We start from the raw sequence: 18,423 nt of genomic DNA on the forward strand, positions 1-18,423 counted from the left end.
GGTGGGTATAACAGGAAAGACTGACAGATAACCTGTTAGAAGAGGGGACTGAGAAGGATAGAGAATGAAAAAGGCAGGGAAGTCTGCTCCTACAAAACCAGCTGTGTTGGCACTTTCTCTTCTACAACAGCATACTGAAATGAATATGAAACCAGTAGCATGAAACACTTGACCAATATATAGCATTAAATGAATTGCAATTTAATTGTGAGCTCTTGAGTCCCACTACTTCTATTATTATTATATTGCTTCAACATGAAAGAATAAAATTAGAAGCTGAGATAGATATTAATTTGCTATGTAAGCCTTTTTTTAAGTCTATCTACCGAATATCCTGGATATTGCATTTTTTAAAAAAAATACATCAAATGCAGTCAGATTTGCTATATAATACAAATAAAATTACTCTTTTTAGCTAATGTTTATGCCACATTTTTAGCCTTCTGGCTCACTGTTATTACCATAGTGTCATTTATGCAGGGATCGTGTGTTTTTGATAAGTTTAAGGGTTATCCACGGACCTTAACAAGCACAAGAGGTGAATTCACTAAGATCTAGAGTGCTTCAAATGACATTGTAAACATTGGACTGCCTGAAAACAGAGGTGTGTCTCAGAACAGAATACCTCTGTGCATACACACAGAATGATAGGTCTGGAAAGGGATCTCTAGTAGCTACTCATTCTGTTCCTGTCTCCAGGTACGATGGTGGCTAAACCACAATACAAGTGGAGTGAGAAGATGGTTAGATCCTCAGAGGCTCCTGCACCTGTTAGGTTTCCCACTCTGTCTGCAATTTTGGTACTAATGTAACTTAGCCAAGACTGCCCATTTCCCCAAGCTGCAGCCAGTTGAGCCATCAAATAAAATAATTTATGTTATCATCCCTTTCCTGGCTCTCCCTTGGGTGCCCAAAGCTGTTCAAAACTGAGTGCTGGAGACTGAAAGTCACGGTCAAAAGGAAAAGTCTGAACTTCAGGTAGATCTGACCAGAAAGTTAAGGCTATCTTTTTACTTTGCACGGCAGGAGAACCTTCTTTACATATCATCCAATCATGTTAATTGTTTGAGCTGAAGCTCTGTAAAGAAATCACCTTCATCCACCAAAACTAGGAATTCAGGGTCACTGGCAGAACTGCAAAACAGGATTGCAGCAACTCAGCACACACATTGTAAGATGATTTGCTTCTGAGAGCTTGTTTTGAGCTACCACCTGACCAAACGCATCACCACCGTTATCTATAAAATATTTACTTTTACAGGGCAAGAAAGAGGTACTAAAATTGCCCTGTGTCAGTGTGGAGTTTACTTCTTTGAAGAATAAATCGAGGAGGCTACATGATTAATTCAAATAGGAGTCTCTTTTCTTTTCACTTGATCTTGAGACTTCAATGTCACTTTAAGTCAAAATCAAAGACATGTTGAGAAACATGAGAAAATATGTTTATTTTTTTTATTTTTTCATGGTGGTCTCATAGGTTATTTTTTCTAGGTTATGAGAAAATAAAAAACTTTTAAACAAAGAAGAAGCCAAATTTGGAGAAAGAGGAGATATTATTGGACTTGGGTCTATATTTCTGAAAAGTAGCCTAGAATTTTATAAAAGCAAAAAACACAAACATCATCCTTGTGTTTATATCAGGAAGTAAGTATTTTAAAACATGCAATATATATTTTAAACACTTCTCTTGTTTTGAATCTTGCGTTGCACCCAAAGAATGCTACTGGTTACCAAATTGTTCTTTGGCAGAGTAGCCTGACCCTTAAAAAAAGGAACAGAAGTATTATAGCATGTGATTATAGCACAGGACAAAATTATGAATCCTCAACCCTGAGCAGATATTAACTAATCCTATGATCTGACCTTAAGAGGTTACCTTGAAGTATTCCTCTACATTACATTATGTATATTACATGGTAATGAATGACAGTTTTCATGGCTCCTAATAAAGAGCTGCTTCTCTTTATTTAGAGAACAAAGTCGGGGGTTTACAGATAATATCTGAGTTTATCACTGAGCTGCTCAGCCTCCTCATCTATGTGCCTCAGCTTGTCTCAATCAGTGCTGGTTATCTCAGCAATAAAGCATTCAGCCTCTAGAAGTTGGTTTCTTCCTACACCCTATAAACAAGAGGATGAATATCTTGTTACGTGTGCTAAAATGGGTTGGGTGAAATGAGCATTACTGTGCTCCCTGTCACTAGCTATAATCAGCTTTTCAAATCTACATTGAGTATGTCCCCACACATAGCACACTAAGGAAGAAAGACGTTTGTGACAACATATTCCTGAGAAGCAGCAGTTCTAACAGCCCAGTGACACAGCTATTCATTCCAGTTTCTTTGTGCAGAGACATTGTCCCAACTCCTTCACCATGTGCTAACAATTAGATAATGACTACATAAATGTAGAGAAAAAGCAGTGTCATGGATGGTGGGTGGTTTGTTTTCTTACTTCTTTATTGAAAACATATGGAGATGTTTATATATAAATAGAAAACAATAGAACGCTGCCGTCATGTAAGCAGCAACTAAAAATGTTCTACACGAATAGAAATCAAACATTTCTATACCTATGCCAGAATTCTGGTTTACTGATATCTACACATCCTGTCTTATTTGGCTTGAAAAGGTGTTTTATTATTTTACTCTTTTTATTTCTAATTGGAAGCAAATTGTGGAGCAGGAGATTTTTGTTTCTGTTTTCATTTCTTTCTTGGCTTAAACGAATTACTTTGTTAGCAGGAATAACTTCTGTCCAAGTATACCTTGTGTTACAATCATGAAAAAAAAGTTTTTAATCTATGCATTTAACTAAGTCTTTGTATTTCTGAATTAAAAATGAGGACTTGTGGCCTGACAGAGTGTCTTTCAGGAGACCCAGCAGTAGAGAGGTTGTGAGCACTGCTGAGGAGGTGGAAGGAATTCCTCTGGGTTGGAATTCTGGCTGCACCACTTAACTAGCAAGGTAACCGTGGGAAAGTTAGTCAACCTGACTAAACCTGTTCCTTCATCTGTGAGATGAGAAATATGAGAGCACTGATGGAATGATTGTGCACACTCATGGGATGAGCTGTAAGACGTTACACATAGTGTCTGGCTCATAGGAAACATCGCAGAAATGCTGTCTACCATCGTTGTAATCAGCTAACAAAAGGGCTTATATTGGGACCATCCTTGAAAATCTGAGAAGTGTTGATGCTCAGTGCCAAGAACAGTAACAACAGTAATGCTACTGTTTACCAAGTGCTAGTTATGCCCTAACCTTTACAATGTACTGTTTTGACAATTCCATGAGCTGGGTACCATTATCATCCCCATTACAGCTAAAAATGGGTTGATGTGAGGGTCAAACCTAGTCTGGATCATTCAGAAGCTTACACTCTTGATCTCTCCGCTAAAATGGCTGCCACATATATAGCCGAGGGCACCTTTGAAACCTTCTTTATTTACACTATTCTCTACGTTCCTGTCAACAACCTGTGACACTGCACAATGGCATTCACAAACTGTGAAGCCCCCTGTCCCTAGGACATCTGTACATTTGTAGTTAAAGAGGACCAGGAAGCACTTAATGAACACATTATTAGAAGCCCTAGTTTTCCATTCATGCATCCACTTTCTCTTTGCTTTAAAGGCCTTTCTTTAAAGGTGCTTGAAGCTTCATATGGACAGGCTCATTATTCAAGCTTTTGTCCCAACCTACAGATGCAGAAGCCAAGGACCAAGGTAACATGACTTGGGGACATTCACCCGCCTTGGAAGCCCAGTGTATCAGTTGCTGAGTCAGGAATACAATAGACTGAGCCCAGGGTGGTGTCCAACTCACCAGGCTGCTCATTAATGTTGGGTCTAATAGCCAAACTGCTAACTAGCTCCACTGTTTACAAACTTTTATTTTAAGTTCAGGGGTACATGTGCAGGTTTGTTACACAGGGAAACTTGCGTCATGAGAGTTTGTTGTACAGATTATTTTCTCTCCCAGGTATTAAACCTAGTACCCATTAGTTATTTTTCCTGATCCTCTCCCTCCTTCCACTGTCCACCCTCTGGTAGGTCCAAGTGTGTGTTGTTTCCCTCTGTCTGTCCATGTGTTCTCACCATTTAACTCCCACTTATAAGTGAGAACATGCAGTGTTCGGTTTTCCATTTCTGTGTTAGTTTGCTAAGGATAATGGCCTCCATCTCCATCCACGTCCCCGCAAAGGAGATGATCTCATTATTTTTGTGGTTGCATAGTATTCCATGGTGTGTATATACCACATTTCCTTTACCCAGTCTATCATTGATGGGCATTTAGGTTGATTCCATGTCTTTGCTATTGTGAATAGTGCTTCAGTGAACATACACATGCATGTGTCTTTATAATACAGAATGATTTCTATTCCCCCTTTACTGGTATATACACAGTAATGGGGTTGCTGGGTTGAGTGGTAATTCTGTCTCTAGGTCTTTGAGGAGTCGCCACACTACTTTCCACAATGGTTGAACTAATCTACGCTCCCATCAACATTGTATAAGTGTTCCCTCTTCTCCTCAGCCTCACCAGCGTGTATTTTTTTAGTTTTTAATAATAGCCATTCCGACTGGTGTGAGATGGTATCTCATTGTGGTTTTGATTTGCATTTCTCTAATGGTCAGTGATATTGAGCTTTTTTTCATATGCTTATTGGCCGCTTGTATGTCTTCTACTGAGAAGCCTCTGTTCATGTCACTTTTTAATGGGGTTGTTTTTCTCTTGTAAATTGTTAAGTTCCTTACAGATGCTGGATATTAGACCTTTGTCAGATGCATAGTTTGCAAAACTTTTCTCCCATTCTGTAGGTTGTCTGTTTACTCTGTTGATAGTTTTTTTTGCAGTACAGAAACTCTTAATTAGGTTCCATCTGTCAATTTTTGCTTTCGTTGCGATTGCTTTTGGCATCTTTGTCATGAAATCTTTGCTAGTTCCTATGTCCAGAATGGTATGCCTAGGTTGTCTTCTGGGTTTCTATAGTTTTGGGCTTTACATTTAAGTCTTTAATCAATCTTTAGTTGATTTTTGTATATGGTGTAGAGAAGGGGTCCAGTTTCAACTTCTGCGTATGGCTAGTCAGTTATCCCAGCATTCTTTATTAAATGGAGAACCATTTCCCCATTGCTTTTATTGTCAGCTTTGTCAAAGATCAAATACTTGTAGGTGTTCAGCCTTATTTCTGGGCTCTCTACTCTGTTCCATTGGTCTTTGTGTCTATTTTTTGTACCAGTACCATGCTGTTTTGGTTACCATAATCCTGTAGTATAATTTGAAGTTGCCTCCAGCTTTGTTCTTTTTGCTTATGATTGCCTTGGCTATTTGGGCTATTTTGGGATTCCATATGAATTTAAAATAGTTTTTTCTAGTTCCATGAAGAATGTCATAGGTAGTTTGATAGGAACAGCATTGAATCTGTAAATTGTTTTGGGCAGTATGGCCATTTTAAGGATATTGATTCTTCCTATCATGTAGCTCCAATTTTAACATACATAGTACATGATTAGAAGCACTTTGCCTGATTTTCTTGTTGGAAAAATGGGATCTGCCTGCAATAGGGAAACTCTCACAAACAAGATTGCTCAATTCTGTTTTCATTTGCAAGATATATTATGAACTTTCTTTTCTCCTTTTTGCAGGAGAGGGAAACAGTTTAGGGTTGTGGGTATGGCAGGGCATACAAGGGAAGAGGCTTAGGACTGCCAAATTACATGTCAACCTGCTGACTTAGCATCAATATACTAGTTAAACGAGCCCTGAATGTAAGACATTAATGCAAATATTTTGCATATCATTAACTCTAATGATGCTACCATAATGCAGTAACCTCAGCTGAAAGCTGAGGTGGCACTTTTTATTATAAATGCTTTGGGTCTTTCACTAAAAATCACCATGAAGACAAGTCCCTTAGACTTGTTCATATACAGAAATATGAACAGACTTCTGCATCATTAACCTTCTCATCATTAACAATAACAAAAACTGTTGGTGTCTCAGGGCTGTAAATGCCAGCAACATCTTTCTCTAGAACCTGTCACTGCTCTTGCCCTTGTAACTACAATACACTTCAAGAGCAAAAGGTTAGGCAATCATTGTAAAATGGAATCTGTTTTAGAAAAAAAATGCTACGCAATCCCCAAATTGTTATGTAAGTGGAAAATCATTCTAAATGCAGAATAAGTATTGCTTACCCTTCAGTGCCATGCTAGGTAGTGTGGAGTCTTAGAAAGCAGGGAGTTTCAGAGCCAGCGCTTCCATTTGCCAGCTGTATAACATTGAGCAAATCACTTGACCTCTCTGATTGTCAGATCCTTTCCTATAAAACAGCAACATTAATAATACTGCTTTGTCTATTTTATGAGTGGCCAAAGAACACCAAAGGAGACTGCAAATGTGAAAGCTCTCTGGACGCAATGTACAAATGTTGTTATTGATTTTTTACTAGGTGAGTAATGAGGAATGAGTAGCAGTGTTTGTCCAAGGATAGCTTGGGAATAAGTCAACCAAGGTGGCAGTTGGTAAGTCTTAAAGATGTGGATGGCTCCTGAGAAATAGATGAGCTGGCCAGTTTGAAGGATTTTAAAGTTCCAAGTTTTAGGGCTGGGTAGCAATTTAACTGTGCAACCTGTCAAGAGCCTATTATATTCTAAGTTCATGCTGTGACAATATTGGCTACATGAAATAACTGTGTGCTTTCTTACCAGACTTTATTTGGAAAGAGTTTATGAACTAGTGGCCTGGCAGAGTTGCCTGGAATTAGAGTACTGCGGTTTTACACCAGGGATAGCAGTGTTTCATGCCTTGTTCTATTGCCTCCCTCCCTGGGGATTTAACATATGGAACAACAACAAAATCACAACCCCAAGACAAACCTGTCAGCTTGATGTCTTTAAGCTTTGGCAGAACTCACAATTAAGATAAGATAGAATATCTATTTAGAGGGAAGAGGTGCAAAGAAATAAGTTCACAGAGCATACCTTCTTTTTTCTGAGCATGGCTAATACTATCTGGAGATCCCTGCTACATAGGAGGAATTGTATACCAGAACACAGTGAATACTTAAGAAAATTAGTTGAAAGAATATTATTGCTAGTAGAAATAACTGAACATCTTTGATATGGGGCTTTATATTTCCCTTCATTATATTTTTTTAATCCTTTCCAGCCAACTCTTGAGTTTGGCAAATCCTAGGCTGAGTAATTGTGCATCTCAGAATGGTTAGATAATATGCAGACCAGACCCTAAGTCAGGCACAGCAACATGTGTTTTGGCACAGCCGTGAGGAGGTAAAGTATTTGGTAATTGTTGTTAGATAGTTCCCAAGGAGAAAACACAGAAGCAACAGATAAAAATCAAACAACTTTCTCTTGTGTTTAGGTAAATATTTCCAACTACAGCCTAGTGATGGAGTCTGACACGGGAACCTTCTTACCCACTGGGCTGCAATTCACTGGCAGTGAAAAGGCCAGGGCCATCATGGAGGAGGTTATGAGCCTGCTGCAGCCCCTCAATATCACTCAGGTCCTGAGCCATGGAGAAGGGACAGACATCAACTTTTGGATCCAAGCTGGAGTGCCTGGTAAGACCAAAAGATGAAGTTATGTTCCTTATATGTTACCAACAATTTAAAATAAAATTTCTACTTTAATAGAGCACAAGGAATACTGGTAGGCCAGGTTGTGCATGGAAACCTTAAGCTTTTGTTCAAGGTATAATCTGATGATTTCCAAAACTGGGATAATAGTCCTCACCTTGTATTTGTTTACCCATCTGTATCCCCCTACTCTTTCTAAATTATAAGCTCCTCACTCCCAGAGATGCTGATTTAGTCATTCTGGAATTGGGCCTAAAAATCCATTGTTTTGTTTTGTTTTTTAAGGAGGTATCTTTGGTGATTATAGCACAAATGATCTCATAACCAAAATTTGAGAAATAGAGTAGAAGGCAAATATTACTACTAATATCCTTCTAGTTCTAGTCCTGTACTAGAAAAACTTCCCTGATCCAAATAATTCCCTATTAAAACACTGTGGTATCTGAAATTTTACCATTAGAGATGGATTTCTTGAGGGTGGGGTACTTCCTTTTAATCATATTTTATCTTAATGCAAAGACTCCTGTGCAAGAGGTTGAGCACAAGCTAATTTACCCTGGTCAGTGATTTATCATGTGAATATCCCGAAGAGAAGTTGTAAGTCCCTGGGGTCAGGGATAAAATTACGAAATGAGAGTGGACATGAGGAGGTTACTTACAGGAATACAAGCTGGAACTGGTTTTTGTTTTTTGTTTTTTGTTTTTTTGGGTTTTTTTTGAGACAGGGTCTCACTCTGTCGCCTGGCCTGGGGTCCAGTGACACGATCACAGCTCGCTGTGACCTCCACCGCCCGGCCTCAAGCAATCTTCCTGTCTCAGCCTCCCAAGTAGCTGGGACTATGAGTGTGCACCACTATGCCTGGCTAACTTTTGTATTTTTTATAGAGACAGAGTTTCGCCATGTTGCCCAGGCTGGTCTCCCAACTCCTGGGTTCAAGTGATCTGCCTGCCTTGGCCTCCCAAAGTGCTGGGATTACAGGCATAAGCCACCACGCCTGGCCTCTAGAACAGTCTTAAAGAGACAAATTTATACTACTTCACTAAGTTACCTAAGCCTGGCCATTGAAAAAGGTTATTGATTTTAAGTGTTTGTGACTCAAGGTTTCTCCCTCAATACCATTACATCCACAATCCAAAAAAGTTAAAGGATCCATCTGCAAATTGTTCTGTATTTGTACTATACAAATAGGAAGCCCAACCTTTGAACAGTTTTAACATTGCTGTATTCAGAACTATTTCTGTGGCTACAAACATTTCAGAGGTACTAAAACAGTGTCTCTGGACTTACTCCACTCCAGATTTTTTTTTTCCAGGCTGCAAAGTAGATTTTACCAATAGTTACATACTACATAGATTTAAGATTTTTAAAAAGCTTATTCTTGCAATACTGCAGATTTTTAAGGCATATTTTAAGTTTTAAGGTTTATAATAATCTTTCATAACTAAAAATAAAAGGAGCTTTTCTTATTCTAACACAAAGACCAAAATTATTTCCCTTTGTTCTTTGTTCTGTGTATATGTTAACGTATTTTGAAATTTCTTAAAGCAACATTTCCATTTACAATGCTGTACTTCTCCGGACAGATCCAATACTATCTACATATGTGTCATTGATAGACATGATCTAAGTGTAGGGGAGAGAGTCTGCCCTTTAAGTTATATAGAATCATTTGTATGAAATTCTAGATATTTCCTGATTCTGAAATATTTCAACAGGAACTTCTTAAAAACTGAGAAACCCTGAATAAGCTGCTGTGTGGTAGCTGTGAAGAAAAGACTGGTAGACTGTGGGAGAATGAGAGTGCAGACTGGGGGTGCCCAAAGGTGAGGTGAGGAGCTGAAACCTAAGACTGAATTGGGAACAAAAACTTGTCCCTCCCCATCCCAGGGATTTCTTATTTTGTTGTATTTGATCACTGAGACTTGGCTCTAGCTTAATTCCTTCACATGTACATGTTACATAAGAATGGTTCTGTTTGGAGTGATCAGACTAATTTGATTCTTTTCACCTAAAATAAGAAAGCGTTTTCTGTCTCTGCCATGGTAAGGTGAGGTCAGATTTGATTTCTACCTAACAGAATGGAGTGGGGAGACTGAGCCCATTATAGTTGCATAAGAATTAATAAGAGGCCGGGTGCGGTGGCTCATGCCTGTAATCCCAGCACTTTGGGAGGCTGAGGTGGGTAAATCACTTGAGGTCAGGGGTTCGAGACCAGCCTGACCAACATGGTGAAACCCCGTCTCTACTAAAACAATACAAAATTAGCCGGGTGTGGTGGTGCAAGCCTATAATCCCAGCTAACTGGGAGGCGGAGGCAGGAGAATCACTTGAACCCAGGAGGCAGAGGTTGCAGTGAGCTGAGATCATGCCACTGCACTCCAGCCTGGGCAACAAGAGTGAAACTCCATCTCAAAACAAACAAACAAAAAAGAATTAATAAGAGTTAAAATGTATTGAACTACTAATATGTAGGAAGTACTCAGGCTTTTTGCAGATACTGTTTTGTCCATACAACCATCCTATGAAGGAGATACAATTATCATTATTCCTATTTTGCAGATGAAGAAAGACTCATAAGGGTTAAGTGACTCGCCCAAGACTATACCGCCCTTAGGGCAGGAGTCACCCTGAGAACAGGCCATTTTGGCTTCAAGGCTGGTGGCCCTTTTCTCACAATATGCAACAACACTGAGGAGTCTGGAATGCTGAGAAGTCTCCAAATCTCTGGCAGTGTCTAAAATGTTTATCTTACTCAGCTCTTGCTTATGCAAAGGATTTCAGTCCATTCCTGCTCCACAGTGATTTACCACTGAGAGAAAGGAGTTTGTTATTGTAAATAACTACTTATATCTTCTCACATTCTTTGTTCTACTCCCTTCTTTACCTCTGAAAGATCAGAAAGGTTTGCATAAAGTCAGTAGCTCATTTAGATGATTATAAATGTTTCCTGGAATTCTGTTTTATTTCCTTTAGAGCATTATAAGAGAGAACCAAATTACTGCTGTCTTCCTTTTATTACTTTTGAGTTATCCTTTGATATTTCAAATTTGGGCTATTCCTGGAAGAAACAATGGTACTACTTATAACTCCTGTTACCTATTGAAAATTTCAGGAACTTCACTGTGCGCAGTGGCTTACCCCTGTAATCCTAGCACTTTGAGAGGCTGCAAGGTGGGAGAACTGCTTGAGGCCAGGAGTTTAAGACCAGCCTGGGCAATACAGCAAGACCCCTATCTGTGAAAAAAAAAAAAAAAACAACTCTGATTCTAAAAAAAAAAAGAAAGAAAAAGATGAAGAACCATACTTGGGTTCTTCATGTTTTTTCTAAAAGATGAAGATGAATTCGTCTGAAAAAGAAAAAAGAAAGTAAAAATATATCAGTTGTGTACCCTATATTTGTGAAGGCCTGATAAATTATAACTTAAAGCTCAGGGTAGGATTCTAAATACTAATTAAGTTATCATTTAAATAACTGCTCACCTAACTTCTAAAAAATTAATGATAAATAATATTTCTAAACTCCATCCTTTTTTCTTTCTTTTTTTCTTTCATTGATTCAATAAACATTTATTGAGTCCCTACCATGTTCTAGGTCTATTAAATTTCTATAATTTGAGGTGACTGTATGATGACTAGGCCCCAATGTCCCATGTATACTATTTACCAAAATACTGATAGAATTAAATATCTATCACACAAATAGAATTAAAATTCAACATTGTTTTCATTAATTATAGAAGACAAAAGGATCAATTTATAATATGGTCATCTTTGGGAGAGAAAAGATGGTATCTTTTACCCATCTAGATGATATCTATGATGGACGGAATAACTGTCAACATAAATATAAGGCTTTGGGGGGAAAAAGATTTTCTTTAAAAAGCATCTTGGATGTACTTTCTGCATAAACCTTTGTTCTAGATCTTCAGATTCCAGCCTTCTCCCATGTCCGCCTCCTTCCATATTCCTATTCTTTCCCTCCAAATCCTCAGTCCTCTTTAAGGCTCATTCTGTATTCATTAGTGTTCGTGAGTCCCTCCTGAGTCTGTAGTGCTCTATTGCTTTCCCAAATTTCTAATGTGCTTCAAGACTCCGTCCCACAACCTGGAGTGTGAATTACAAACTGTGATATTATTCTTGGAACATTAGGGGTTTATGTGCATCCTGCTGCCTATACGCAGTGATCAGTCCTTTGAGGTTAAGGTCAATAATTTCTAATTCTTTGCCTATTCCATAGCTGTCGGTTTAATTTTGGGAAACATTTAAATTCTTATAAATCTGACTTAGCAGAAACAAAAACATTGAAATAATTATTGTCTAGACAAGCTTTTAGATACTTCAGTTTAAGAATGTGAAGAAAATAAAGAATACTAAGAAAAGAGCCAAAAAAGTATAAAAAATATTGGGAGAATGATATAAATTGGGAAGCCTAGAGCAATAAGGATTATTTCTCTTAAAGGAGCAAAGACTAAGAGAAGATATATCTTTCAAACGTTAGTGATTCGCACACATAAAATGGTGAACTGCTATTCCCTGACAATTTGAAAGACAATACAAGAAATGACTTAAAGTGACCCAAGAGGGATTTTAGCTAGTCTCTATTCACTCCAGATAATAGAGAGGCTTTAAATCTTAAGTTTTTGCCTGATTCTCCAATTCTGAGCTCCAGGTTAGAATGAAAGGAGTCTATTTCATTCTGAGTATGTCACCAATGAGGTATAATCCATGGTTCTTAGATGTCTCTAAGTGCATCCTTCTTGAATATATTTCTTCTTTAGAAACGTATTCACAAAATATACATTAATGAAAAAAATTAAATACCCTCTTACTGTGACCTGAGAGAATGAGCCCACTCTTACTCTATATCTTCCAAGAAGAGTTTACTCCTCTGCTTCAGAACCTGAAATTCAGCTTTTTGTTATTGTTGTTTTTAGTGTGGTGGCTTGTGGTAGATGGTATATTGGAAGGAGTTAGAGGACTTGAGTATGTATTCTGGCTTCAAAACTTCTAACTATATAGGCAAACGATGTAATTTTTCTAAGCCTCATTTATTTGTTATTAAGCATCCTTATTAATCAACTATTGTATGGTACTGGAGAATCAGTAGTTAAAAAAAAAAATACAGATAAGATTCATACATACCCTCACAGACAACACAGACTAGTAATGATACTTGGTTATTTCATCTGCAAAATAGGTCTGGTAACCTATGAGTCATTATTTCTACCAAGCCTCCACTTGTGTTCTCCTCCTCCTTTGTCCCCTATCTCATTAGCAGGCACCATAATCCAGAAACCTCAAAAGCATCCAGAACATAAAGCCAAACATTCACAAGTCCTGTTTACTCCAAATCCCTCCTATTTCTTAAACCCATTCCCTCCTCCCCACCCCCACAGAACTTGTCTCACCAAAACTCACTGATTCCTACAGCAGCCTCTTAGTAATGTCCCAACCTGTATTTTTAATCCTCTTTCACCTAATTGGCTCACTGCTTCCAGAGTGAACTTTCTAAAGTGAAAATCAGTATATCAACCTGGATGCTTTTGGCTGCAAAATAAAACAGAAGACCCAGTCAGAATGGCAGTAAGGGGATAATGGTTTTAAACTCGCTTAAAAAGAACTTTGCAGCAGGTGTTACAGAGTGCATAATTTGGCCATTCCACCACATCGGGGACCTTGGTTCTTTGCATCTTTCCATGTTGACATTCTCAGCATGTAGAGTTTTGTCAGGCCTGTCCCTTTGTGGTCCCAGGATGACTGCAGTTGCTCTAAGCAGCACACTCTCATACGTTGTGCAGTAGTGGAAGAGAGAATGTCTGTAACAGATATCCCTTTTGAAGAGTGAGGAAATGTTTTCTAGAAGCCCTAAAACAAGTTTCTTAAACTCCATATTATTGGCCAAAATTGTGACGTATGTCTGTGGCTAAATCATGCAGTGGCGATAGAAAGTGGAATTACCTAGATTGGCTTATACTGATCAAATTTTACTTCCTAGGCATAGGGTGGGGCCCAGTATTCACTGAAAAACAACTTCCTGAGAAGCTGTTTGAGAAAAATTGGGATTCTTCAGGGAAAAGCCGATGATGTCTATTGGGTAAATAATTAAAAGTAGCTGCAATATCTGATCGTCTCTGCTCCTTGCTTCCAATCCTCCAGCGTCTCCCTGCTGTCTCCAGAGTGTTATGTATGACTAAAGTGCTCACAAGTATTGCACTCGAGGCCCAAAATCTCAGAAATCGCCTCTAAATAACTTACGTAGTCAAACACCACCTGTTCCTCAATAACCTATGGAAACAAACAAATGAAAATGGTAATTTAAAAAAAAAGAAATCAAGGGCATCCAAATCAGTAAAGAGGAAGTCAAACTGTCGCTATTTGCTGATGATATGACCATATACCTAGAAAACCCTAAAGACTCCTCCAGTCCTTTCTATCCGTCTCTCAGTCATACAAGTCTAATTGAAATTCCGGGCACACCTGCTGCTCTCATACTTCCTTGCCACTGGACCTGCCCTATTCTGTCTTTTTTCACCAGTTAATTTCCACTCACTCATGATGCAGCTCCTTGTTCTCCTCCTTCTCAAGCCTTCTGCAATGTGCTCCAGTCTGAGTAAATGTCCCCTGGGTATGCTCCTGCAATGCCCTGTGTTCACCTCTCCTCTTAGTACTTACCTTGTTCTCCTAATTGTGATCAGTTGTGAATTCCTCAGAATTCTCAGTGCCTACAACTGCCTGGCCCTCAACAAAATGTCCATGACTCAAATGCTGAATAAGTGGGATCCATGTTTGTAGGAAGAGTAAGATAATGCCAATGAGGTTTATTAACTGTAATGCAAGACACAATTGTAAGTTATGATTACTTTGGTAATAACGTCACTCATTGAGCTGTCCTCTTTCTTTGCATATTGTGTTGTTTTAAAAATCATATTTTAATTTATTTCATATTTTCTATAATAGTTCAGACTCCACGTTGAAGTACCAAATACACAGATTACTCAGAATTTAATGTATTTTCCATCTTGCTTATTTCTGCCCAATACCTCATATGGCATTAAGCAGAACTAAATTAAAACTTTCCATTTCTACATTTCCAAAGGCCTTTCCTCTAAAATGTTCTATGAAAGGAGACATCAGAACACAAGTAGGAATGGTACTGTAAAGTAAACTGAAGGTTCAGCCTCTGGATCCAGGACTCCTGCGTTTTCCAGTCACCAGGTGGAATAGTGCAGCCCAGCAGTTCTATGTCCCCTGTTGTCCCTAATTAAAGGGTGCCTCCCTTATGGTGAAAACACTCTGTGCAGTGATGTTTGAAGGCATTGATGCTCCATGGTAAGCAGACTTCGCCCTACGGGGAACATGAAAAGGAACTTCTCTGATTTGTGGCTGTAGCCCTCAAGCCTTCATTTAAATAGCCAGGGCAGTTTCATTCAATCGGCAAGCATGTGCTGAGTGCCTACTCTAAACCAAGTGCTGTTTAGACACGGAGGATAGAGGACGAAAAAGACTCACCAGGTCTCTGCTCTTGTGGAGTTTACATTGTGATGGAGGGGTGGGACATTGGGAGGATACAGACTATAACAAAGAAATAGATTAAGAATAGAGAAAAACATTAGACATTGATAATGGCTATACAGAGAACTATAGTAGGTAGTTACCTCTTACCTCTTTAATTCAGGTGAGTCAGAGCTCTTGCTATTCACTGACTGCTATTTGTTAGACAGCTGTGTATGACATCCTCATCAATATTGAGTTCCTGGAAATTGTTCATCAGAACGGCTTATAAGCTTCTTCTGCTCTTCCCCCTTGCAGTAGATCTGCTCCCGCTCAAACAAAAACCACTGGGTATCTTGCCCAAAGCAGACCTGGCTCATGCCTTCTAGGATAATTACCAAGTAGGAGAAGAGCAAATTGTTACACCATTGGGCAGTCAGTCATGCACTACTTTATGAAGTCTCTTCTATTGTGCCTTGAACTGTTTTTTAAAGCACACACTTTAACTTTAAAGTTAATATGCTTTGTACTTTATCTCCTTAACTGGATTGAGGATGAAGAGACTATTTTCTTCTTGTTTATATACCCACGACAACCATTATTACTTGGCACATAAAATGTATCCAGTAAATGTTTACTGATTAGATGTATTGATTTAAAGATGAAAATAAGCAAAGGAACAATCAAAGGAAGTTTTTGGTATAGTACCAAGATAAATAACACATGCAGAATAACTGCAGGGGCTCCCAGGTCAGAAGACAGGAAAGACCTGGAAGAGAGGAGCTTGAGCTGGACATTGAAAGATATGTAGTGTCAGAATGGACAGGCCAGGCACGGTAGCCCATGCCTGTAATCCCAGGACTTTGGGACGTCAAGGTGGGCAGATCACCTGAGGTCAGGAGTTCAAGACCAGCATGACCAACAAGGTGAAACCCCCTCTCTACTAAAAATACAAAATTAGCCAGATGTAGTGGTGGGTGCCTGTAATCCCAGCTACTCAGGAGGCTGAAGCAGGAGAATCGCTTGAACCCGGGAGGCAGAGGTTGCAGTGAGCCAAGATTGCACCACTGCACTCCAGCCTGGGTGACAAGAGTGAGAGTGAGACTCTGTCTCAAAAAAAAAAAAAAAAAAAGGACAGAAGAGGGTAGAGAAAACCATTCCTGATGAGATAATAATATGAACAAGGCAGGTGTCCCTGTGGGGCCAGAAAGGAAAGTGACGCCACTTTCTAATTCATCTTGCAGGGCAGTGGGCGATGAGAATAGGTGAGTTCCTCTGGGCCAGATGAAAAAGAGTCATAAATATCAGGTGAAAAGTCTCATAGCTGATGCAAAGTTACCAGAACGCCTTATAAGGAGAGGGATTAATAAAAGTAGTGTTTTAGGATGTAAATCCCTAAAGCTCGTGCCTGGAGCATCCAGGTCACACTCAAGTAGAAGGCTCAAAGTGAGAACCCTTAAAGGGAACCCAGGAGCTTGAGGAGGTAGCATAGGGTTCAAAACAATTGCTTTAGAAAATCAGATAGTGATATTGCTCCATTTTATGTACGATAATGACCCATAAAACACTATTACTTAAGTCTCTGTACCATTTCCCATGCCTTCTAATGACACAGCCTAGAAGTTTTCCTTCTCTATCTTCCCCTTTTAGGATCTCAAGATGAGCTCTTCTGAGTTCCCCTTCTTATTCATTGGACTTTCCATCAGTTTCGCTTTACCAGTTCTCAAATTTGTTTCTTACATTACACTTTGATCAATGGGTAGCTATAGTGTATGTAAATTATGGAGCATACAAAAATGAGATATGGCCCCTTCTCTCCTGAAGCTCACAATTGAAAACTGATTTTGGTTAGCTTAATACTCATGAATATAAGAATAAAGACTTCATCATAGAAAACTAAATAAAGCTACATTAAAATTTCTAAGAAAAATATCTAAAATTACTTGAAAGTCAGTGGAGTATAAGGAACAAGGATTTCAAAATATGTTTTCTCCTTGTCAGCCATGTAAGGTTTTTCTCTCCCTGCTTTAAATAATTAGGGAATGTAGAATTTATTTTGACATGTTTTAATATATCAAGTGATTTTAAAATGTGATTTTTAAAAATGCTATTACCAAAACTTCCAAACATATACAAAAGTAAAATAATATAATGAACCCCCATACACCCACCACTCAGCTTAAGAAGTTTTTCACTCATAGTCAGTCCTATTTTGGCTACACCCCAGCTACTCTCCTACATCCAGTTTATTTTGAAGCAGATCTCCAAAATCACATCATTTCATTTATAAATATTTTAATTTGTATTTCTAAAAGGTAAGGACTCGTTGTTTTTGTTTGTTTGGGTTTTGTTTTTGTTTTTGTTGTTTTGTTTTGTTTTGTTTTTTTGAGATGGAGAGTTGCTCTGTCACCCAGGCTGGAGTGCAGTGGTGCAATCTCGGCTCACTGCAACCTCTGCCTCCCAGGTTCAAGTGATCCTCCTGCCTCAGCCTCCTGAGTACCTGGGATTACAGGTGCGTGCCACCATGCCAAGCTAATTTTTATATTTTTAGTAGAGATGGGTTTTTACCATGTTGGTCAGGCTGGTCTTGAACTCCTGACCTCAAGTGATCCACCTGCCTCAGTCTCCCAAAGTGCTGGGATTATAGGCATAAGCCACTGAGCCCAGCCAAGGACTCATTTTTATTTATATAACTATAATACTATTATTCTACCTAAAATATTTCACAGTGATTTCTTAATATAATATCTAATATATGGCCAGTTTTCAAATATTCCCAATTGTCTTCATACTTCTTTAAAAATAGTTTTGTAATATAAACCAGGATTCCAATAAGGTTCAAACAATGCAGTTGGCTGATATATCCCAAGTTTCTTGTAATCCATAGGTTCTACTTACATCTTTTTGCTTCTTATCACTTATATGTTACAGATGCCAAGTATTTGTCCTGACTCCATTTCCACGGCATCATTTGTCATGTTCCCCTATCCCTTGTATATCCTGTGAATTGAGTTAAATCTAGAGGCTTTCCCTGATTTAAGTTTGATTTTTTTTTTTTAGGCAGGGGACAGGGAGTGGGCTAAAATGCTTTATAGATGTTGCTGCTTGTTTTCATTAGGAATAATGTCTAATTATCTCCCTTTTTATGACATTAGCAGCCTAGATACATTAAGTTGACCCTTGAACAACAGGGAGTTTAGGGGTACTGAGCCCTGCACACAAAAATCTGCATATAACTTTTGACTCCCCAAAAACTTAACTACTAATGACCTACTGTTGATCAGAAGTCTTTATGATAACATGGTCAATTAACACATATTTTGTAA

General features: G+C 38.6%; 1 protein-coding gene across 14 annotated transcripts in view; it reads left to right on the plus strand.

Annotated features, from left to right (window-relative positions):
* The window catches only part of CPQ (carboxypeptidase Q), a 492,586-nt gene that overhangs the window by 407,281 nt on the left and 66,882 nt on the right, over positions 1-18,423 (plus strand). For 12 of the 14 annotated variants that reach the window (XM_077943878.1, XM_077943882.1, XM_077943876.1 and 9 more), the window contains one exon: positions 7,389-7,590. In XM_077943878.1, coding sequence (XP_077800004.1) covers positions 7,389-7,590 — 202 coding nt within the window. Of the gene's footprint in view, positions 1-7,388; positions 7,591-9,321; positions 10,763-18,423 lie in introns of those variants that run through there. The other 2 variants (XM_015145727.3, XM_077943886.1) reach the window with 2 other exon arrangements.

The sequence above is a fragment of the Macaca mulatta genome, chromosome 8, assembly GCF_049350105.2.
Source record: "Macaca mulatta isolate MMU2019108-1 chromosome 8, T2T-MMU8v2.0, whole genome shotgun sequence".
Taxonomy (NCBI): domain Eukaryota; kingdom Metazoa; phylum Chordata; class Mammalia; order Primates; family Cercopithecidae; genus Macaca; species Macaca mulatta.